We start from the raw sequence: 17679 nt of genomic DNA on the forward strand, positions 1-17679 counted from the left end.
TATATCTGTGGAACTGGGATTTTGAAAGATTGTGAAAGAGGAGACTGTTCCTCAAAAATCACAACTTCCACAACAATACACAGGCAGATACTGGCAATTAACTTTCTCCTCTCATTGGCTCTGAGTTTTCTTTTTTTGTGAAATTATGTTCTCAGAATCAGGTTAAAAAAAAAAAAAACCAAAACCAAGGCCCAGCAGAGCTCTTTCTAAAGATAGTTTGGAGAGCATTCGCCACAGAAATGACGCGTATGTATGTGATACACGGCATATTATTTACCACTAAAGACAAAATAGCTTTCTTGGCAATAACATGATCCTATTTCAATATAAATAACTGCATTACTTTGATTTAGATGTGAGGCATTACAAAGGTTTTACAGTAAGTAGTTTTGCTTTCCATACTTCCCCAAAATGTTTTGATGTACAGACCCAATTTCTTACCAGACACACGGAGCTTGCACAGCGTGCACAGTTGTCAACCATTTCTCCTATGCTACACACCCTCAGAATCCAACCCATACAGAGCTTCCCCCTCCTTAAAACTACACACACCTCAAGAAAAGGAAGTACTCAAAGACAGTATTTATAAAGGAGTTAGTTTAAAAGCACCAAAAACCTGTATGTAGTTTCAAGGAAGAAGGAATCCTTTGTAATAAATTATAAAATATTTGCATGTGTACTTTCCCCATATGAATTCATTCAAATGCTGTGGATTTTTAAATTAAAAAGTACAGAAATTTTAAAAATAAGTACCAATGGTATCTATTTTCCAAATCCAAACATCCCCAAATAAATTTACATTAGCTTCTGATACAAATTTGTTAATAACCAGAGCAAAAGCAAAACCAGATATAGTATATTAAATATTCCTGGAAAGGAGTTCATTAAAAGTCATCCTACTTGCTGATTTGTTACTGGAAAGCTATATAAAGAATGGAATATGTATACAGATACAGAATGTATACAGAAGCAGATAAATTGAACAGATTTTAGAGTATTTATTTACTCCTTACATTTCTTTCAACGCAGGGAGTGACAATAAAGCTAAGAAAGAATGTAACAAAAATTCAACCCAAAAATAAAACTCAAAATTCAAATTCCTCCATCCTCCCTACTGAAAATTTTTTGTTTCAAAAACCACAGTGGCCATAAGAGCCCAGGCAGCATGACTACAGAAACACAGAATTAATTGACTGCACTGACATCAGGAAGCTAATTCATTAAACCTGCATGGACTAAGATAAGATTGACTGGAGCTGTTCATCTGAAAAGGCAGGCCTTGCATTTCAGAAAATATGGTAATACAATGTTTCTGCATATTGAGCTGCTTACTGAAAGTTGAAAACACCAGTAATCTGTATGACAAGTTGTTGTGGGCTGCTTTCCTAAGGTGGCATGTACAAACTTGGAAGGAGATCAAAGGAGATCTACCATAAAAACGTTTTACCTGTTAGGGATTTCTATCAACCATCCTGCAGGCCCTGATCTCACCCTTTTACACTACACCCCAGTGTTTGAATGACAATAGCAATGTTTTTTCATTCTCAGGAAGACACTGCCATATATATTTTACCTTTCCCTCCATGTTTTGAAGTATAATGGAGAACATCTTGTATTCTGTAACACAGAATATCTTGCTCATACCTGACAAAGCTCAGAGGACCCTTTTCAGAATGCTGATATGAGCAACTGTCCTTTTGCAGACCTTCATTATCAAGAGTGTGTTGGGTGGCTCCAGCTTCCACAAGTGTGGTGTGCTGCTGTGCTGTGTGTGTTTGGTGATGTGCTCTGTGTATGTGTGCTGTGTATGTACAGTGATGCTGCTATTCCAAACTGGAAGATGGGTAATGAGAACACCAGGGAGCTGTATACATACTGAAGGCCTCTTCTGAGCTTGAGGATCCAGGCTTTTATGAACAGCTTAGGAGAAGATAATGCCTTTTGGGAAGACTTTAACTTTTTACTTCCATAATGTCTCTGAGGTGAACTTTAATTACAATGATTCAGGCAAAATAAGGTGGGAGTTCTGCATCTGGGAGGCCACAGCAAAATTTCTCAAGATCACTTGCTGATTTATTAGAGAACTGTAATTCAACACTGGGCACAGTTTGGTCAGAAGTGTGGCCATGAAGATTTTTTTAACATACACCTTGTCAAGGGAATGAAGATGGTGCTTTTGTAATAATGATTAGGCAGGTTTTCTTCATCCTAATTTTCAGCATCCATACTTAATTTAACACACATTAATGGTGAATTATGGTTCTCTCAACCCCATATGTGTATTCTAAAAAGCTGTGAAACTATAAAAAAACCAGACAGGACTTGTTTTTAAAATAAATGTACATGAATACATGAACGCGTTAGAGGGAGACAACAGAAAAAGTAGTTTTGCAGAAAAATGGAAATGAGCAAATGTGAGACAGGGTGCTCTCAGCATCTGCATAGTGCTAGACCTTAGAAAGCTTTATGAAATACAGTGATTGAATTTTCTAAAATCTTCCTCAAAAACTGTTTCTTACTGTATGTCAAACAACGTTCTAACATGCTGTTAGCTTGAACCCTAAGAATAGTTTTAAATTAAAAGAATTCATGCCAGATATCTAAAAAGAAACCTTGTCTGCTCTACAGAGACACATCATCAAGCCTGGCAGAAATAAAATTAGAACAGGAAATTTTGCTATAGTTGATGCTGTGGATGAATGTTGCTGAACCTTCCTGCTAAGTTATATATGGAATTCTTCCATACCTAAAGATATTATTTTCACATGGAAAGCAGAGGGAAAAGTATGTGTGTGTGTGTGCATATAGATAAGATACCAGAGTACCTGCAAGCTCTGCGAACGAGACTACAAGAGGAAAAATGAAAGAAAATAGGACTAAAAAATTAAAACATGAAACAAAACCCCCACAATAATTCAATTCATAGCTGTGAATGAAAAATTGGGGGCTGCAATACTTACACAGCATTTGACTGGAGAGGAAGAGAGGCACACCTCAGAAAGCCACTCCAGTGGGACCAGCAAATGTTGGATTTAGGGACAGAGCGACTGCGCTCACTTGATTTCTTATTAAGAGTATAAAGCACTGCTGTCCATCCATCATTTCATGGAGTGTTAGATCCATAGGTGCAAGGGAATTCAGGGCAGGTTCTCATCCTGAGGTCTTTGAAACTTTAAATGGTAAAGATTGAGCACATTCTGAAAGCTAACAACTAGCTCATTGCTTCAATGTCACAGATTATATAAGACAGGCCAAATCTTCCCATTAAGTTAAATTGTAAACTATAACAGAATGAAAGCAGCCTAATGAGAAGGTTCACAGATAATGCTTTACTTGTAAATTAGAATACCAAATAAAATCTGGAACACTGAACAACTGCATGTTGGCTGCTTAGTTCTATATTGGGAGATCTTATTTTGCTAATCCACTGATACAATACCCTAAATCCACTATTGTCAAACTCTCTCAGAAGTTTTCAAATATGGCCAATTACCAACTTTTATATATTGTATCTATAATTCAGATTATTATTTTTTCCTTAGGATGTGAATTTAAATATAACCATTTTAAGATGTTCTATACATACAGAATTTAAAACTGATAGTCTGTTCCAGACCGTGGTGCTAAAAACACCAGAAGTGCAGGTTCAATCCCCGTACAGGCCCTTCACTTAAGAGTTGGACTCTATGGTCCTTGTGGGTCCCTATCAACTCAGAATATTCTGTGATTCTTAGAGCTCATGCTATGTTTATAGAGAAATAAGGAACTTCAGTGTATAAAAAAAGCAGCAGAAAAAAATTTTAAGATTTACCTAAAACACCTGAGATGCAATTCAAACACTTTGGACAAGTCCATTGTTCTGAACCAAATATAATAGCAAAAAAACTCCCCATAAGGCAGTGACTCAGTGACTGTAAACAGATTATAGAAAGCAAAATGAAATAAAGTTAAAACTAAGAGTAAAATCAAAATATGGGCATTCATAAACAGAAATTTATTTTGAGACCTATGCAACTCAATCTGCATGAGAGGCTTATTGCACTCTTTTGCATGACTGGAACTTATAGGAATTAAATACACAAGCACATACAATCATGCACTTTTCAACATACAGCATTAAAAAAATCCTGTCGAAATTTTCATCATTCAGAATATGATTAATGCAGCCTATCAGAAGCCAGATGGTGCAAAACCAGAGCCATCAATCAAAATGAAAAGACCACTGTGTGCTATCCTGAGCGATGTGCTCTCAAATGGAATTTCTGGTCACAGATCCTAATGCACGATGTGCAGTGCCATAAACATCATGGCACTGCCCCTAAGGAACAGCCACAAACACAGCAGGCTTTGTTAGGCAAAAAAAAAAAAAAAAAAAAGTAGAATTACTACTTGCTGCTGTAGACTCTGACTGGGAAAGGCTCTGCAAGCCAAATATATGCACTTTAAATAAAAAATTAAAAGCAATGCCTTTAATGAGTTTAATGTTTGCACTGATGACAGTACCTGTCAAACTGTGCACTTGCCATTTGATTTAATATGGGATCGTGCCATACATAAACAAAGCAGCTGCCACTGTCTGTCTGACACGTGAATTGGTATTTAATATCTCTTCCCACACAGGACTTACAAATGGTTCATGTTTTTAGCTTTCTATTACACATTTTCTGCAAATGTTATACAGAAAACAAGGTGGGGTTTGCAATGGAAAACAGTGGTGGCTCACATCTTGTAAGGTTTGTACCAAGCAGGCCTAGTACTTAAAAAATCAGCCTGTAAAAATAAAAGGCATGAAGAAGTATAATTCGCCGTACCATACACAAACTTCACAAATGATGCTATCAATATTAAAGGAGATGCACAAATGAGCAGCAGTAATAACATATAGGTGCTTTTACCTGGAACTAGCAAGGCAGTATGAAATAAAGGACTTGTTAGCATGACTGCTTGTATTTGCAGCATGAAGTGTTTTATCACAACACTTCTCTCACGTGTGTCACATAAGAGAATATATCAAATTTTATAGAAATATATTTTGTGAAAAAATAAATATCACATTCTCTTTTAAAGACCTGCATAAACTACCTACATATCCATCTCTTTTTCTATAAGGCTTGGAGACTAGGTATGACTGTCATGATTGCATGAGAAATGGGAGGAAGAAAAATTAAACATGACTAGAGCAGCATTTATATAAACTAAATGTCATCCTTCAAGATTAACTTCTTACTTGCTTTCAGTAGTATTACAAAATTTGCTTACTTGCTTTCAGTAGTACTGTGAATATCAAGAAGAAACTGTAATGCCTTTGTTCCTCTAAGGAGATTACCCCCCCCCCCCATATTTATTCTGATGATCACGAGATACCCAACCTTAAATTAATCATTAGCCCTTTATACAACCATTTATACTTCACTTAATGCAAATCAAAGAGAGGCAGTTTCCAGAATTACAGGAAGAATCTACAGTGTCTTGGAAAGATGGTTTTTGGATGCTGGAATCTCATCAAAATTTGAACTTATAGAAAGTTCTAGAGAAGATGGCGCCATGCAAGCGTCTCATACTGGAGCCTTTCCCTCAAAAAATGCATGTAAGGATGTATAGTTTCTTTTATCCCTCTATGGATGGGTACAGTTTTTTGGATGAAAAGTCTCCTATGTTCTTAAAATATCAGAAGAAAAATTTATATAAAGGAAATTAAGATGTCATATTAAAAGAATGAAAAAGGCTTTGTTAAGGTACACTTATAATAAAATCCAGGTTTGTACCTCTCTTCCTACTGACCAGCACCACTCCCTCCTCCTGATGCACTAAAGCTCAAGTACGCTGAAATTAACTGTGTGTTTAAGATGCTTCTTTCACCCTGAACTGGAACCCAAACCTCCCTTGCATGTTCACACTGCAGGCTGAATTGAAAAGTCTATTTACTCAGATTCTCCCTCCTTGCCCAAGGTTTGAAAGCCTTTCAAGCCTACTGTAATTCACACAAGAAGTAAATGTTAGTATCTGAGACATTTAACCTAATGTTGCCAATTTTGCTGTAAACATATATAGTGTATACATGTGAGAAAACTGACATCATCCAGCACTCATCCCACAATTCTTGGGAAGGCTGAGCAATTTGTAGAAGCCACAGGATGCTTGTCTAATTATATCTAAATACAACCACTTTTTGTCCCCTAAGATCACAAGAGTTTCCCTCCAACAGAGGCACACTGAGTGCAAAATCACTAAGAGCATGTCTGAGAGAGCCCTGAATTTCACACACAGCTAGGACAATCACCTAGATTATGCATGGAAAATCCATGTGGTTTTGCTGTTAGATTCTGAGACTCCTCCTCCAGCTGCCCTTCAAAGCTGAGCTCTTGAGCTCACACTGACAGTGGCCAAACTGCACTGCATGGAGAGACAGCAGGAAAATTAGTTTCCTGTGTAGAGCAATCTAATGCCCAAATTATATCTACTGTTTTACACAGCCACTTTACTGAGACTTCTCTTTTCAACTGTATAACTAACCTCTCTTCATGCTTTTAAGTGGAATATAGTGCAGAGAGGAAATTATAACAAAATAAAAATTAATGGAGCGTCTCAAGTTCCAAGAGTTTAAATTACAGCAGAAGATGGAATAAGTAGCCAGCACTGACTTATTCCAAATGGGGAAAAATGTGATCCTATCCTAGCATGATTTATGCAAAATATACCAGATTGTTTCTGGATGATACTTGGAATCAATCTCAAATCAAAGGTTTTGTTAATTATGGGGTTTTGTAGATGTGTGTATGTGCATATATGCAAGTCTGTGCAGAAAATTATACCTTATTTTCAGACAAAAAGCCAAAAAATCCACACCTCCTTCACAACTTTATGTCAAAGGGTCAATAAAACATGATTTTACACAGGAATAATTAAGAAGAAAAAGAAATGGAATATCCTCACTACATGGAATAAAGTAAAAATCTACCCAAGATTTCAGGTACCAGAAGACTACTCAAAATATTCCAGTAATAGAAGTACTGATGCCTATTTGATTAACATCTAAAATTTTAAATACTATGTCAAATTAATTACAGTACACAGATTTCCAGTGAGAAGATGGGGATCTAAACATAAGCACAGTTATCAAATCTACCAGTGAAGTTCCCAAAACTTCGGTGCTTAAATAAATGCAGGCAAGTCCAAGAGCTTGGTCATATGAATACTTAGATCAATAGCAAAGTTTGAATAATGGGGAGCTGTACTACCACCTCTGTGGATGGGTTTCCACAACACTGTGCTCATGCACTGCTATATTTGATGCACTGATGCCTTCCCCTCCCACAGCCACTTCAATGCCATGGCAAAGTACAGCTAAGTGGCTCCATAAAGAGGAAAATAATCAAGAAAAACAGAAGGGCAGGTGAACAAAAAAGAGCAAGAATGTAATGTTAGTACCTGAAGAAGATATTAAAGAAAGAATAATTAGAAAGAAAGAAAGAAAGCAAAAGAAAGAAGGTAGACTACATAAAGGAAAAACCCTTTTATTTTTTGAGGGGAGAAAGGGCAATAAAATAAAGAAAAAGGGAGGGGTTGGAAATGGGAAAAAGTGGGAGATAACTAGGAAATCCAATCCACTACAAACTGCAAAGCCAGAGAGGAAAAGGTCAAATGTGGTCTTAAGGAATAGAGAAGGAAAGATACCTGAACTTGAAATGCCCATGGCTAGTTATACACTCCATCACATTTTGATGTGATTTTGATGCTAACACAAGACTGAAGGGAGCTTTAAAAAACTGTAGCAGGGTCAAGCCTGTTTATTTTTTGTGATGCCAAGGTTTTCCAGCAACTAATTTGAAAAACCCTAAGACCCTTCTTTTTTGTATTTTTTGTCTCAGTATCAGATCAATCAATGATGGACAAGGCATATAAATGATACAAGACATGAAGCAAAAGGTAATGTCTTTCTCCAGAAAATAACAAGAGGATTAATGGGCATCAAAGAATTTGTTTTCCTTAAGCTGATATGGCATGTATTTAATGTCACTGTAAAACTTGTCTCATTTTATGTTTCAATATCTTTTGGAGTAGAATATCTTTATTTCAGGCAATCTACTGTACCAGGTAGCATTTACAAGCTGTACCAAGGAGAAAAACTGTGAAGTAAATAACCACTATTTTAAAACTGTTTAACTGGAAAAGTGGTTTTACATGGGGTGAAGGATATATGTGGATTTCATGAGTTCATTTATTAAAACTGTTGTCAAGATCACTAATGAAGATATTTCAGTAATACATCTGTGAAACCTTGTTCAACACCTAAGTACAAACATCAACATATAGCACAGGTACACCTTTGTGTATAGATACAAACATGATTTAACAGACTACTGTTAAACAATTTTTTGAAAGGCCATTTAAAAAAGATAGAAAAAACACCTCTCTATCCTAAAACAGGAAAAGCCTCTGTTCTGGAATAGAGGTAACAATCCCAAACAATTCAGTTAGCATCAGACAAGGTTAGATGCTTTAAATGTCCAACTACAGCAAAAGTTACTAGCATTAAATATGGATTTAACCAAAATATTAATCATATCTACTAATAATGTATATACTTGTCTGCATATAGTCTAGGTTTTGTGTAAAACAAAACCAACCAAGAAAGCATTGGTTTTAGAGCAACAAATTCAGGAATTGGGTTCTTTGTTTCATGATTTTCTGGATGCAATGTGCACTTCAAATAAGACTGCAATTCTTTAATCACAACACTTCAGCTACCGAATTAAGACAGAGCAAATATGTATTTTTCTACAGCATATACAATGGAGAAGAAAGCTTTTTTGTTGCAGTGCTTGCCTTGTTTCTTTGCCTATTCTCTACAAACCCTGAAACAGTTCCTGGTGTATGAACAGCCCTTTCTAAACTATCTCTGTATTAGCTCACTCCATGTTACAGATGGCACAAACTTAAATGTAGCTTAGAGTTAAGTCAAGAATAAGCAGGAGCTTTTGAGACAATTAGATTTTCTTCACTATCATCAAGTAATGCTCAAGTGTGCCATTAGCAGGAGGCCACTGCATGGCTCTTCCAAATAGAAATTGCTTTTCTCTTTCAGTAGTCTTCTTTGAAGCCTCACATCATATCAAGAGCACAAAACAGCTTTATGTAACCTCCTCCAAACAGCAGCTCTGAACAAGAGAGAAGAGAACAGAGAAGAATGGATGTAGGTTACAATAAGAGTATTTCCATAAAAAGCGGTCATATCTGACATCTGAGATTTTAAATTAAACCCAAAATCTATTTCAAGGCAGGAGATAGCAAAAGGCTCTGGCCCTTTTGAGCAATAACCTAAAAAACCTTTTCATCTTACAAAACAACAATTCAGAGCACCTCCTTTAGAAAATTCAGATCATGGCTTATATCACAGGCATTGCAACCTCACAGTTGCTTTACAATTTAGTACAATGCTGTTCCTGGAATAAATGAAAAGCAGGTTAAAAGGATTTTTGTTATTTTCCAGGATCATATATCCAAGTAATTACCAAAAAAATCTGAAGGCTGACAGAGTACCACAAAACTGCTTTCTTTTTTTCTGGCTCAAAAGTAAAACCTACACATTCACAGTATTCCCACCACACATCTTACAAAACACAGTTAATAATTGAGAAGCATTACTGTCCTTATGAAAAACAATAAGAATTGCTTGTGGTTTCAGCAGTTCTGTAATTTCCCATTTCCAGCCTCCAAAAATCATCCAAATTTGGTTTACGTAAACATGCTAAATGCCATGCTTCACATGTAAAACAAACCACTTCCTAATGCCAGTAGCTTTTGAAGATGACAGCAGCAAACATATAAGATGTCCAAGTCTGAGAGATCTGGAACTATGAACACAGAAAGATGTTAATCTCACCTGCCACGTTTAGTGTTGCAACTACATTTTAGTCCTACTCAGCTACTCCCACAGCAATACTTCCAACTCTACAGGTGTCCAAGATGACGATTTAAATGTCCTCTTATGAAACACGTTGTCCACAGTGCAGACGCATCTTCAAAAAAATAGTTTTAGGGTCTAATTAACAAGAGTAGTGTGGTGATGCCTGCCATTAGAAAGTTAGCCAACATCAGGCATTTTAGTTAGAGTGGCTTCATTCAATAGACATCAGAATTTCTTTTGTTCAAATTGGCTTATTTGTGAAGGAGTCCTGGTACATGGGAGAAAAATGAAAGAAAGCAGCTTATCAGTAGGAAAACTAGTCCCAACTTAAGTGATTGACTTCCCATCTCCCCCTGTTTCTGCTGTTGAGATAAAGAGTCCTCATCTTGGTGAAGACAGTTTTGCTGGTTCTCAGTGCCACCACCACACCCTCCATTCTCCTGCCACAGTCTATTTTTCCCAGAGACCACCAGAACAGCACAGAGGTGGAAGGAATGCAGGACTTAACAGGTTTTTTTTATCAGAAGCCAGCTGACTCCAAACCCTCACCCTTCACCTGGTACTTTACACTTGCTTTCCAATATTTTATGTTTCACACAGGTGCCCATGATTCCTAAACAATGCCACAGCCCTGGGCATGGCCATGATTAATATGCTGTGTTATTGTCAATGAAAACCACTTGGAGCATACAGATATGCCTCCTAAGGCAGAGCCAGAAGACATCCCACCTGTTTCATAGTGGCCCCTGCCTGCTTCACTGTGAAAATAGTTTCACCCCCTCATTACTTACAGCCTATTTCAATGTTAATTTTTGAAAAATTTCTGACATAAAATGTCAACTGTCCAGGAGAGCTAAGGAATGCAGCAGAAGAAGTCTCAGTTTAAGGAAACTGACACTCGATTATTTATTTTCCATTAAGCATAAGGTCTGTGTACTATTGAAATAATTGCTTGAAAACATCATAGGTCTTTTAAGTAGCAGCAGCCATTAGTACCTTAAGCATAGCCTTGTTATAATCTTGTCATTAATGTTCCTTGAGTGAATTATGCACATATCTACCCTTATCAAAGACAACAGGACATAACTCCCTGCTTCCCAAAATTGCTTATGAGGCTAAGAGCTGACAAAAAAAATCCTCAAAAAACCAAGAAAATATTTTCTGTCACTTAATTGTGTATCACAACACATTGGTCCATATAACTTGCCAAACACACAGGCATTGTCTACGGGATTTTGCTCTTTTGCATGTTTTAACATTTCCAGAATACATTATTAAAGACCATTAGAAGCATGAGGCTTAAAGATTTTACAACTATTTTAGCAGAATTTCATCAATTACAGCACATTTTGAAATAGCAACCATTTTTTTTAATCCTGAGCACACCTTCATTTTGGGAGAAAATCTCTCAAAAAACTCTTCAAATCATATGAGTGTTGACTATACTTCTTACTGGGCTGGACACAGTATATGCTAAAATAAATCTCTAAAGCTATAAGACATGACCTTATTTTTTCATATATTTATTCATATATGTTGTACAGCAAGAGATTCAGGCTGCAAAAGGCAGAAGCAAAGAAGGAGCTGAGTTTTAAGCACAACTCCCAGGGGATTTCTCAGTGTAACAGCCCCGTGCTGCCAGAGGCGTGTACGGACATGCCCTAAGGTATCCCCGGGTACCCTCCCAAGAAAGCAAGGCAGCAAAATGTGTAGTAGTTCTGATATACTGTGATTACAACATGTAAAAACGTTCTTCTGCGGAGCAAAAATTGAGGATTATCGTTTTAAACAATCACTCCAGGGCTAGACTGAATGCTTAAACTCATCTGACAAAAAGAAATGGAACTAGGGCTCTGCACTTCTGAATTTGGCCATTAGGTGCATACTGGATCCTGAAACTCCTATTAAGCTTAAAACCTGTTGTCTTCACCAGGTAAACTATTATAACAGCTACTTTACCAGCTTTAAAAACAACTGGCTCACAAATTTTAAAGAGCAAGTGTAATTTCAGAGAGAGCTCAAATTCCATTATTTCTGAGCTAAATATCTACTTCAGACAGAATAAAATTCTTACTGTGTGAAAAGTGAAACCTCACAGCGTACACACACAAAACATTCAACAGAAATTACTTGTGTGCAAACATAATCTTTCATTAAGTGAATTAAGTGAGCTTGCAGGAAACTGGCAGAATACAGCTTCTCAACTACCTGCTTTTACATTTTAAAACATTAAAGTTGTTGTTGGTAAAGCTTTATGAGGATGTCAATTTTATAATCTTTTTCTGATGGTCCTAGAAAAAGATTAACTGTATTTAAAACTGGAAGTGCTGCTCTATGGCTAACTAGAGAAAAGATACACAGCAATCAGAACTCAACTCTCAAGAAAGCCAGACCATACATATTTTTACTCTACATAAACATGGAAAAGCAAGTACTTCAGAACAAGGAATGGCTTAATCTAAAAACACAGTGCTATGTATTTTTACACATGCCAGCTGAAATAAGTTTGAATAAATGGCAATCACGCACCTGGAACGAGATATTGCTCAGCATTTCCTAAGTTAGTTCAGAAAAGAACTAACTAATTATTTAGTTCTGAAAAGAAAGAATTTTAGAAGATACTTATTTTAAGAACAACAAAAGAAAAAACTGAGAAAAGGCAGTTCTTTTTATGTGCCTGACATGAAGAATTCAATATATTTGCTAGGCATTAAAGACTGATGCAGAAATGGCTAAAATGAGCTTTGTCTGTGGCACAGTATCTGAAAGACCTGCAGGTTCTATAGTCAGAGGCTCTGTAAAGCATTTCAGTTACACTAGGTAAAAGAGAGAAGGATCAAATCTGCCTGGATAGGAGAAGTATATAATGGGCAATTTTTGAGATTTGCTGTTGAATGGTTTTATCTGAATAATGAGAAGGGCAACTAGATGGTAATTTACACTTGTTTAGGAATTAAAGAATACAGGAGCTCAGCTAATTCTCTCCTGATACCAGCAGAGTATCTCTCCTTCTTTTCCATTCCTTCTGCAGGAGGAATTTGAAAGCTCTGCCTCCTCTGCTGCTGAATTAAGGCCTCATTGGATAAAAGATAAAACTCAACACCTGGAAGTGGAAGGGAAAGTAAATCCTTGTTTCCACATCTATAAAAGTCCTTGGTTTTCATCTGGGAATGAAGACCCACAGGCATTTAAATGTCTTTCAGGATGCTGTAAGTTACACTAGATTGGAAAATATATATTGAGGTAACATTTTCAGGGGGACAGTTACTGTTTCTAAGAGCTATTGGCCTCCTGACCATGCATAAATAGTAACAAGGTTAGTAAGGTTAGTATAGCTACTTCATCAAAATATCACTTTCTGGTTTAGTGAGTGAAATGCAAGCATGGAAGAATGAACACTTTCTGATGTTCTGATTAATTTTTCTCCTTACTGTGAGATATCTCATCCTAAAAAGATGAAGTACTGTCAAATCTTTGTAGCAAGTCTTGTTTAAGCCACTGTAGTTAATGAGATTTTCACATCTGTTTTAACTACTACTACTAAGCACAAACTTACCCTTAAGTTTTTCTTCTTATCTATTTTAGAAAGGTTCTCAGAGAAAAATTGTTTAATCAAGAAAGAAATAATCCTGGAAGCCACTAATTCCAATCACTCATGCCATGATCCTGCATCACCAACTCTTTCACAAAGTCATTATCAAATCTTCTTTTTACACTTCCTGAAAATGATCTACAAAATAGCAAACAACATGTGCCCCTGCCCTGCCCTCAAATCCTTTGGCCATGTAAATCAAACAAAATAGAACTAGAGCAAAGCTAATACACACCTCCAGTAGAAATAACTGTATTCCCAACTAATGTTAGATTTAATACAAAAATTAAAAGCCCTCCCCTAGACTGCAACACTCGTGAAATTGGAAGCTGAGGTGGAAATTAAAAGCACAGAGCAAGAAATCTGCAGTGAACTTGTTGCAGCCTACAAATAGGAAGTAGTTAGGAGAAGGAAAACCTTCACTGTCAAATGGAAAATATGGAAAGGGCATAACTTTAATACAAACTTTCACTTGTCCTTTCCCCTGCACTTGTACTCTCAGATATATACAGAATATGCTTGGAAGCAACAAAAGAGTGGAGGTATAAAAATCACCCATCAAACAATTGTACTACTTTTAATAATATATTAAAGGTCCTAAAACAAAGATCAAAAGCGAATACATTTAAGCATTTATATTCCATTCCACATTGTGTGATGACTAATTTGTAAAGAGTGCAGAAGTCCTCACAACTGCAGCCAAAATCATTTGAGAATACTTTGATATAATGCCACAAAGGATATGAGCAGGAAGACAGCAGGAGTTACAAATGGCCAAGTTCCATTAAAAGTGCTAATAAAAGAATAATGGAATTTCCTTGTACTATGAATAAAAAGTGTTTTGTACAGGAGAATTAAGGCATGGAGAGGAATATCAAAGTTTCTTGTTCACCAGTTGCATCTCCTTATTAGATCTTAATTGACTTACTATTACATTTACCTTAAAATGTTTCAATTCGAAGGAGCAACAATCCCATTCAAAATCTTATCACACTAGTTTCCTTTATTCTTCATGTTTCTCCATTAAGGCCATTTTCACAGGCCATTAATATCAGCTTCACCAATCTTCGTAAATAATGTGAGACTATTTATAAAAGAAGTACTAAGCAGAGATGAATTTAACTTGAAATTATTAAAGCTATGGAATATAACTGCTGTTTTACAATGTATTTTTAAACTAAATTTTCAAGTGGCCGGTAACTACAGAACTCTCCCAGCAACAACCTGCCTGATAAATTTAATCCATTCATTTACACACTGTGTTTCTCATTGACATATGTGTAGTTACACATATGTTGCATATGTGCATGTGTTCCTACAAAGAGATAGATGCACATACATACTTCTGCCACCTTCTCCCAAATATAAAACCTAGCTGTTTTTTCCAATATGTTTGGTAAATGGCCAGGAAAAGAAGAGATAGAGTTCAGAACTTTCCTTTGCAATGTCTAAACAACAACAACAACAACAACAACAACAGAAATGTTTCAAATCTTTCTTTGTTTTAATGGATACTTGCAAAATCACTCACATTTCTCAAAACAGAAGCAGCAAAGACAGACATCTCATACTGCTGACAAATTTTTAAAGGGTTTTGTGCACTTGTTACAAGAATATGCCCACAGAGGCATCAGAGATAGGAGGAACACCATGAAAATATTTTAAAACTTACTCAAAATTCCTTCAGTCTGCTGCTTAATGCTCTCTTCTGCATAACATCCAGAAGAACCCCATGACATAGCTATAGCACAGAAATACTGTGATCTCTGTCTCTCGGGTCTCCAAAATCTTCTTGTAACAACTTTATATTTTTTTTAATTTCACATTGCAATGAGAAAGGCCCCTCTTTTTTCCCCTAGATGTTACAAACAAGTTCTAATGATGCGTGTTTCTATTTCTTCCCCAAGACAACCACCACTGCTGTTCACCCAGCAGCCTCTTTGAATGATGCTTTTGTGATCAATAGATAATTCATTAGTATCATGTATCTCAGGGCCTAATTGACACAACAGGCTAAGCAACATACTCTAGGGTAACACAGTTCCTAAACACAGAGGAAAAAAAAGAGGGGAATCCAATACCACATGCAGTCACTTTGCAGGATTTAATGCCAGTCTATAAATTATACTTCTACGAGGTTAATGCGAGTCACTGGTTTCACCAATCAGAAAATGCACCTTTTCAAGCTTGGCTTAAAGAAACAAAGAAACATTTATGTGACAGCAGAATTTAAGTAACATGCTCAGCAATTTCAATTTTATCATTTCTCCTCAATTTTGCATCAAACAAGAAATATAGTTACCACAAATGTTTGGAATTTTTCTTAACAACAAACTGAGATAGTATATTTTTTTCTTACCTTATGATCATATGGGTTGTATGAATGAAACAGCTGGGACAGATCCTTCGTTCTCTGTTTCTTCTGTAAAGGATTATTAATAAATAAGCCATATTAGAAAAGTTAAAGGAGAAAGAGAGAAGCTACTGATTAAAAAGCTGTATGCAGGTACAAACACATTCTCTCCCCACTTTGTTAATGAAACTGTAGTTATGAAGGGTAGTGTATGCAGATTAAGGATATTAAATATTACAGGAAATAATTAACATATATATTAACAATATTAAGGAAAATATCCTTAATAAATAATAAACATTTATCTGTGGAACCTCAGTGGAATGTGTAAACAATTCACAATATATCATAAATAATATTTTAGAATACAGATAATAAAACTGAGAGATCAGGCTACAATCTTGTAAAGACTTGTCTACTATTCTAGCATGTACATGCAGTATTGCCTTATAGAAGACCAGGTGTAAAGGAAGTCAGTTTGAAGAAGAATCATTTATTATTTGTCAATTTCTTTTGATGCTAATATTCTCACTGCTTTGATTGTGGAAAATTAATAGGTGATATCTCATTTAATGCCAAGGCACAGGGAAAAAAAAATTTGTTCTGTTCAGAGTATAGTTCAAAGACAAAACCTGCTTATCCAACTCCTGAATTTAGCCAAAGAGCTTTCAGTAATTTCAGCTGATGTTAAATAGAATTTCTCAGCTGTATCCTATAGGCAGGAAGAGGAGAAAAACATCCTTTGTCTTTAATGCAGGGATGAGTCACAAATGAGTTCAAAGTTTTATTATGTCAAAATCACTGTTTACTTATCTCATAGCTGGGGAATGCAAATCATTGCATGTTAGAAAATGTGTAAAGGGGAGACAACTGCAAGAACTCCTTGCTTGCAGTCTGTACCAGTGTCTTATTTAGCCATTGTTTCTGTGAAAGTAGTTTTACAGTTAAGCTGGAAAGATCTCTTTATGTTTCCAGCATGCTAGGAGCTACATACACAGCTGCATGACTGCAGAATTTATTTTAACTTCTGGAAACTATAGGGCAATTTAGTAACTTTTGATCATGCAACATGAACTATGTATTTTCTTTCTTTACATAGTTTTTATTTTCACTGAAATGTTAAGCAACTTACAATGACTTCTTTTCTGGTAGTACAGCTGTAGACAGTCAAAGTACTTAAAATACTATAAAAATTATTTGGAGAAATGTGATAAAAACTTAAAAAGAGATGAAAATGATTACAAAAAAGAATGCTTGAAAAAAACTAATTTAATGTAGCATCATGCAAGAGGAAGACTAAAGCACTTGAGTTTTGGTTATGGAAACCCCACTAATCTTTTTAGGAAGAAAACCCTACAAAACCCAGAAAAAGTCCAAGTCTTGCTCATTATTACTAAAGACTATTTCTCTTGCATTCTTTTGACTGCAATTACTTTAATAACATTCAGTAAAATGATATGATGGAAAAGCAACCATCTTTCACCTTCAGACTCACCAAAATGCTGGTTACACATTGAGCTAGAGAAAGAGTGAAGATGGCTTCCCTCACACAACACACTGACACAGTCTTAATCTTTTTGTTATTATAGAAAATTATGGTTTCTTTCATACCTTTCCATAAAAGTTTTATTTTTTTTGTACAAAACTAAAACTCTCATGACTGGGGAAATGCTGGAAATTCCTAATAGAGAAAAACATGCAAAGAAACTTCTCAAGATGCAGATGAAGAAATGCCCCAAAATTCCCAGGATGGCTCATAGGCTTAGGTGAACTAAATCTAAACAGCATTTTATTGTTTTGTATGGAATCTGAATATATACAGATAAA

The 17679-nt window shown here is 35.9% G+C and overlaps 1 protein-coding gene and 1 long non-coding RNA gene across 3 annotated transcripts in view; both read right to left on the reverse strand.

The window, feature by feature from the left end:
• The window catches only part of CDKAL1 (CDKAL1 threonylcarbamoyladenosine tRNA methylthiotransferase), a 378544-nt gene that overhangs the window by 72035 nt on the left and 288830 nt on the right, over positions 1–17679 (reverse strand). The window contains exon 13 of one of the 2 annotated variants that reach the window (XM_054642274.2): positions 15859–15921. The exons of the other annotated variant lie outside the window; for it this stretch is intronic. Within the exon in view, the coding sequence (XP_054498249.1) occupies positions 15859–15921 (63 nt within the window). The remainder of the gene's footprint in view (positions 1–15858; positions 15922–17679) is intronic. 2 annotated transcript variants of the gene reach the window in all.
• On the reverse strand, positions 8201–10324 carry LOC143694351 (uncharacterized). The gene is made up of 2 exons (XR_013182775.1): positions 9884–10324; positions 8201–9158 (listed from the first exon to the last, which is right to left on the reverse strand). It is a non-coding gene; the product is annotated as an uncharacterized LOC143694351 (long non-coding RNA).

Source organism: Agelaius phoeniceus, chromosome 1 (genome assembly GCF_051311805.1).
Source record: "Agelaius phoeniceus isolate bAgePho1 chromosome 1, bAgePho1.hap1, whole genome shotgun sequence".
NCBI lineage: Eukaryota > Metazoa > Chordata > Aves > Passeriformes > Icteridae > Agelaius > Agelaius phoeniceus.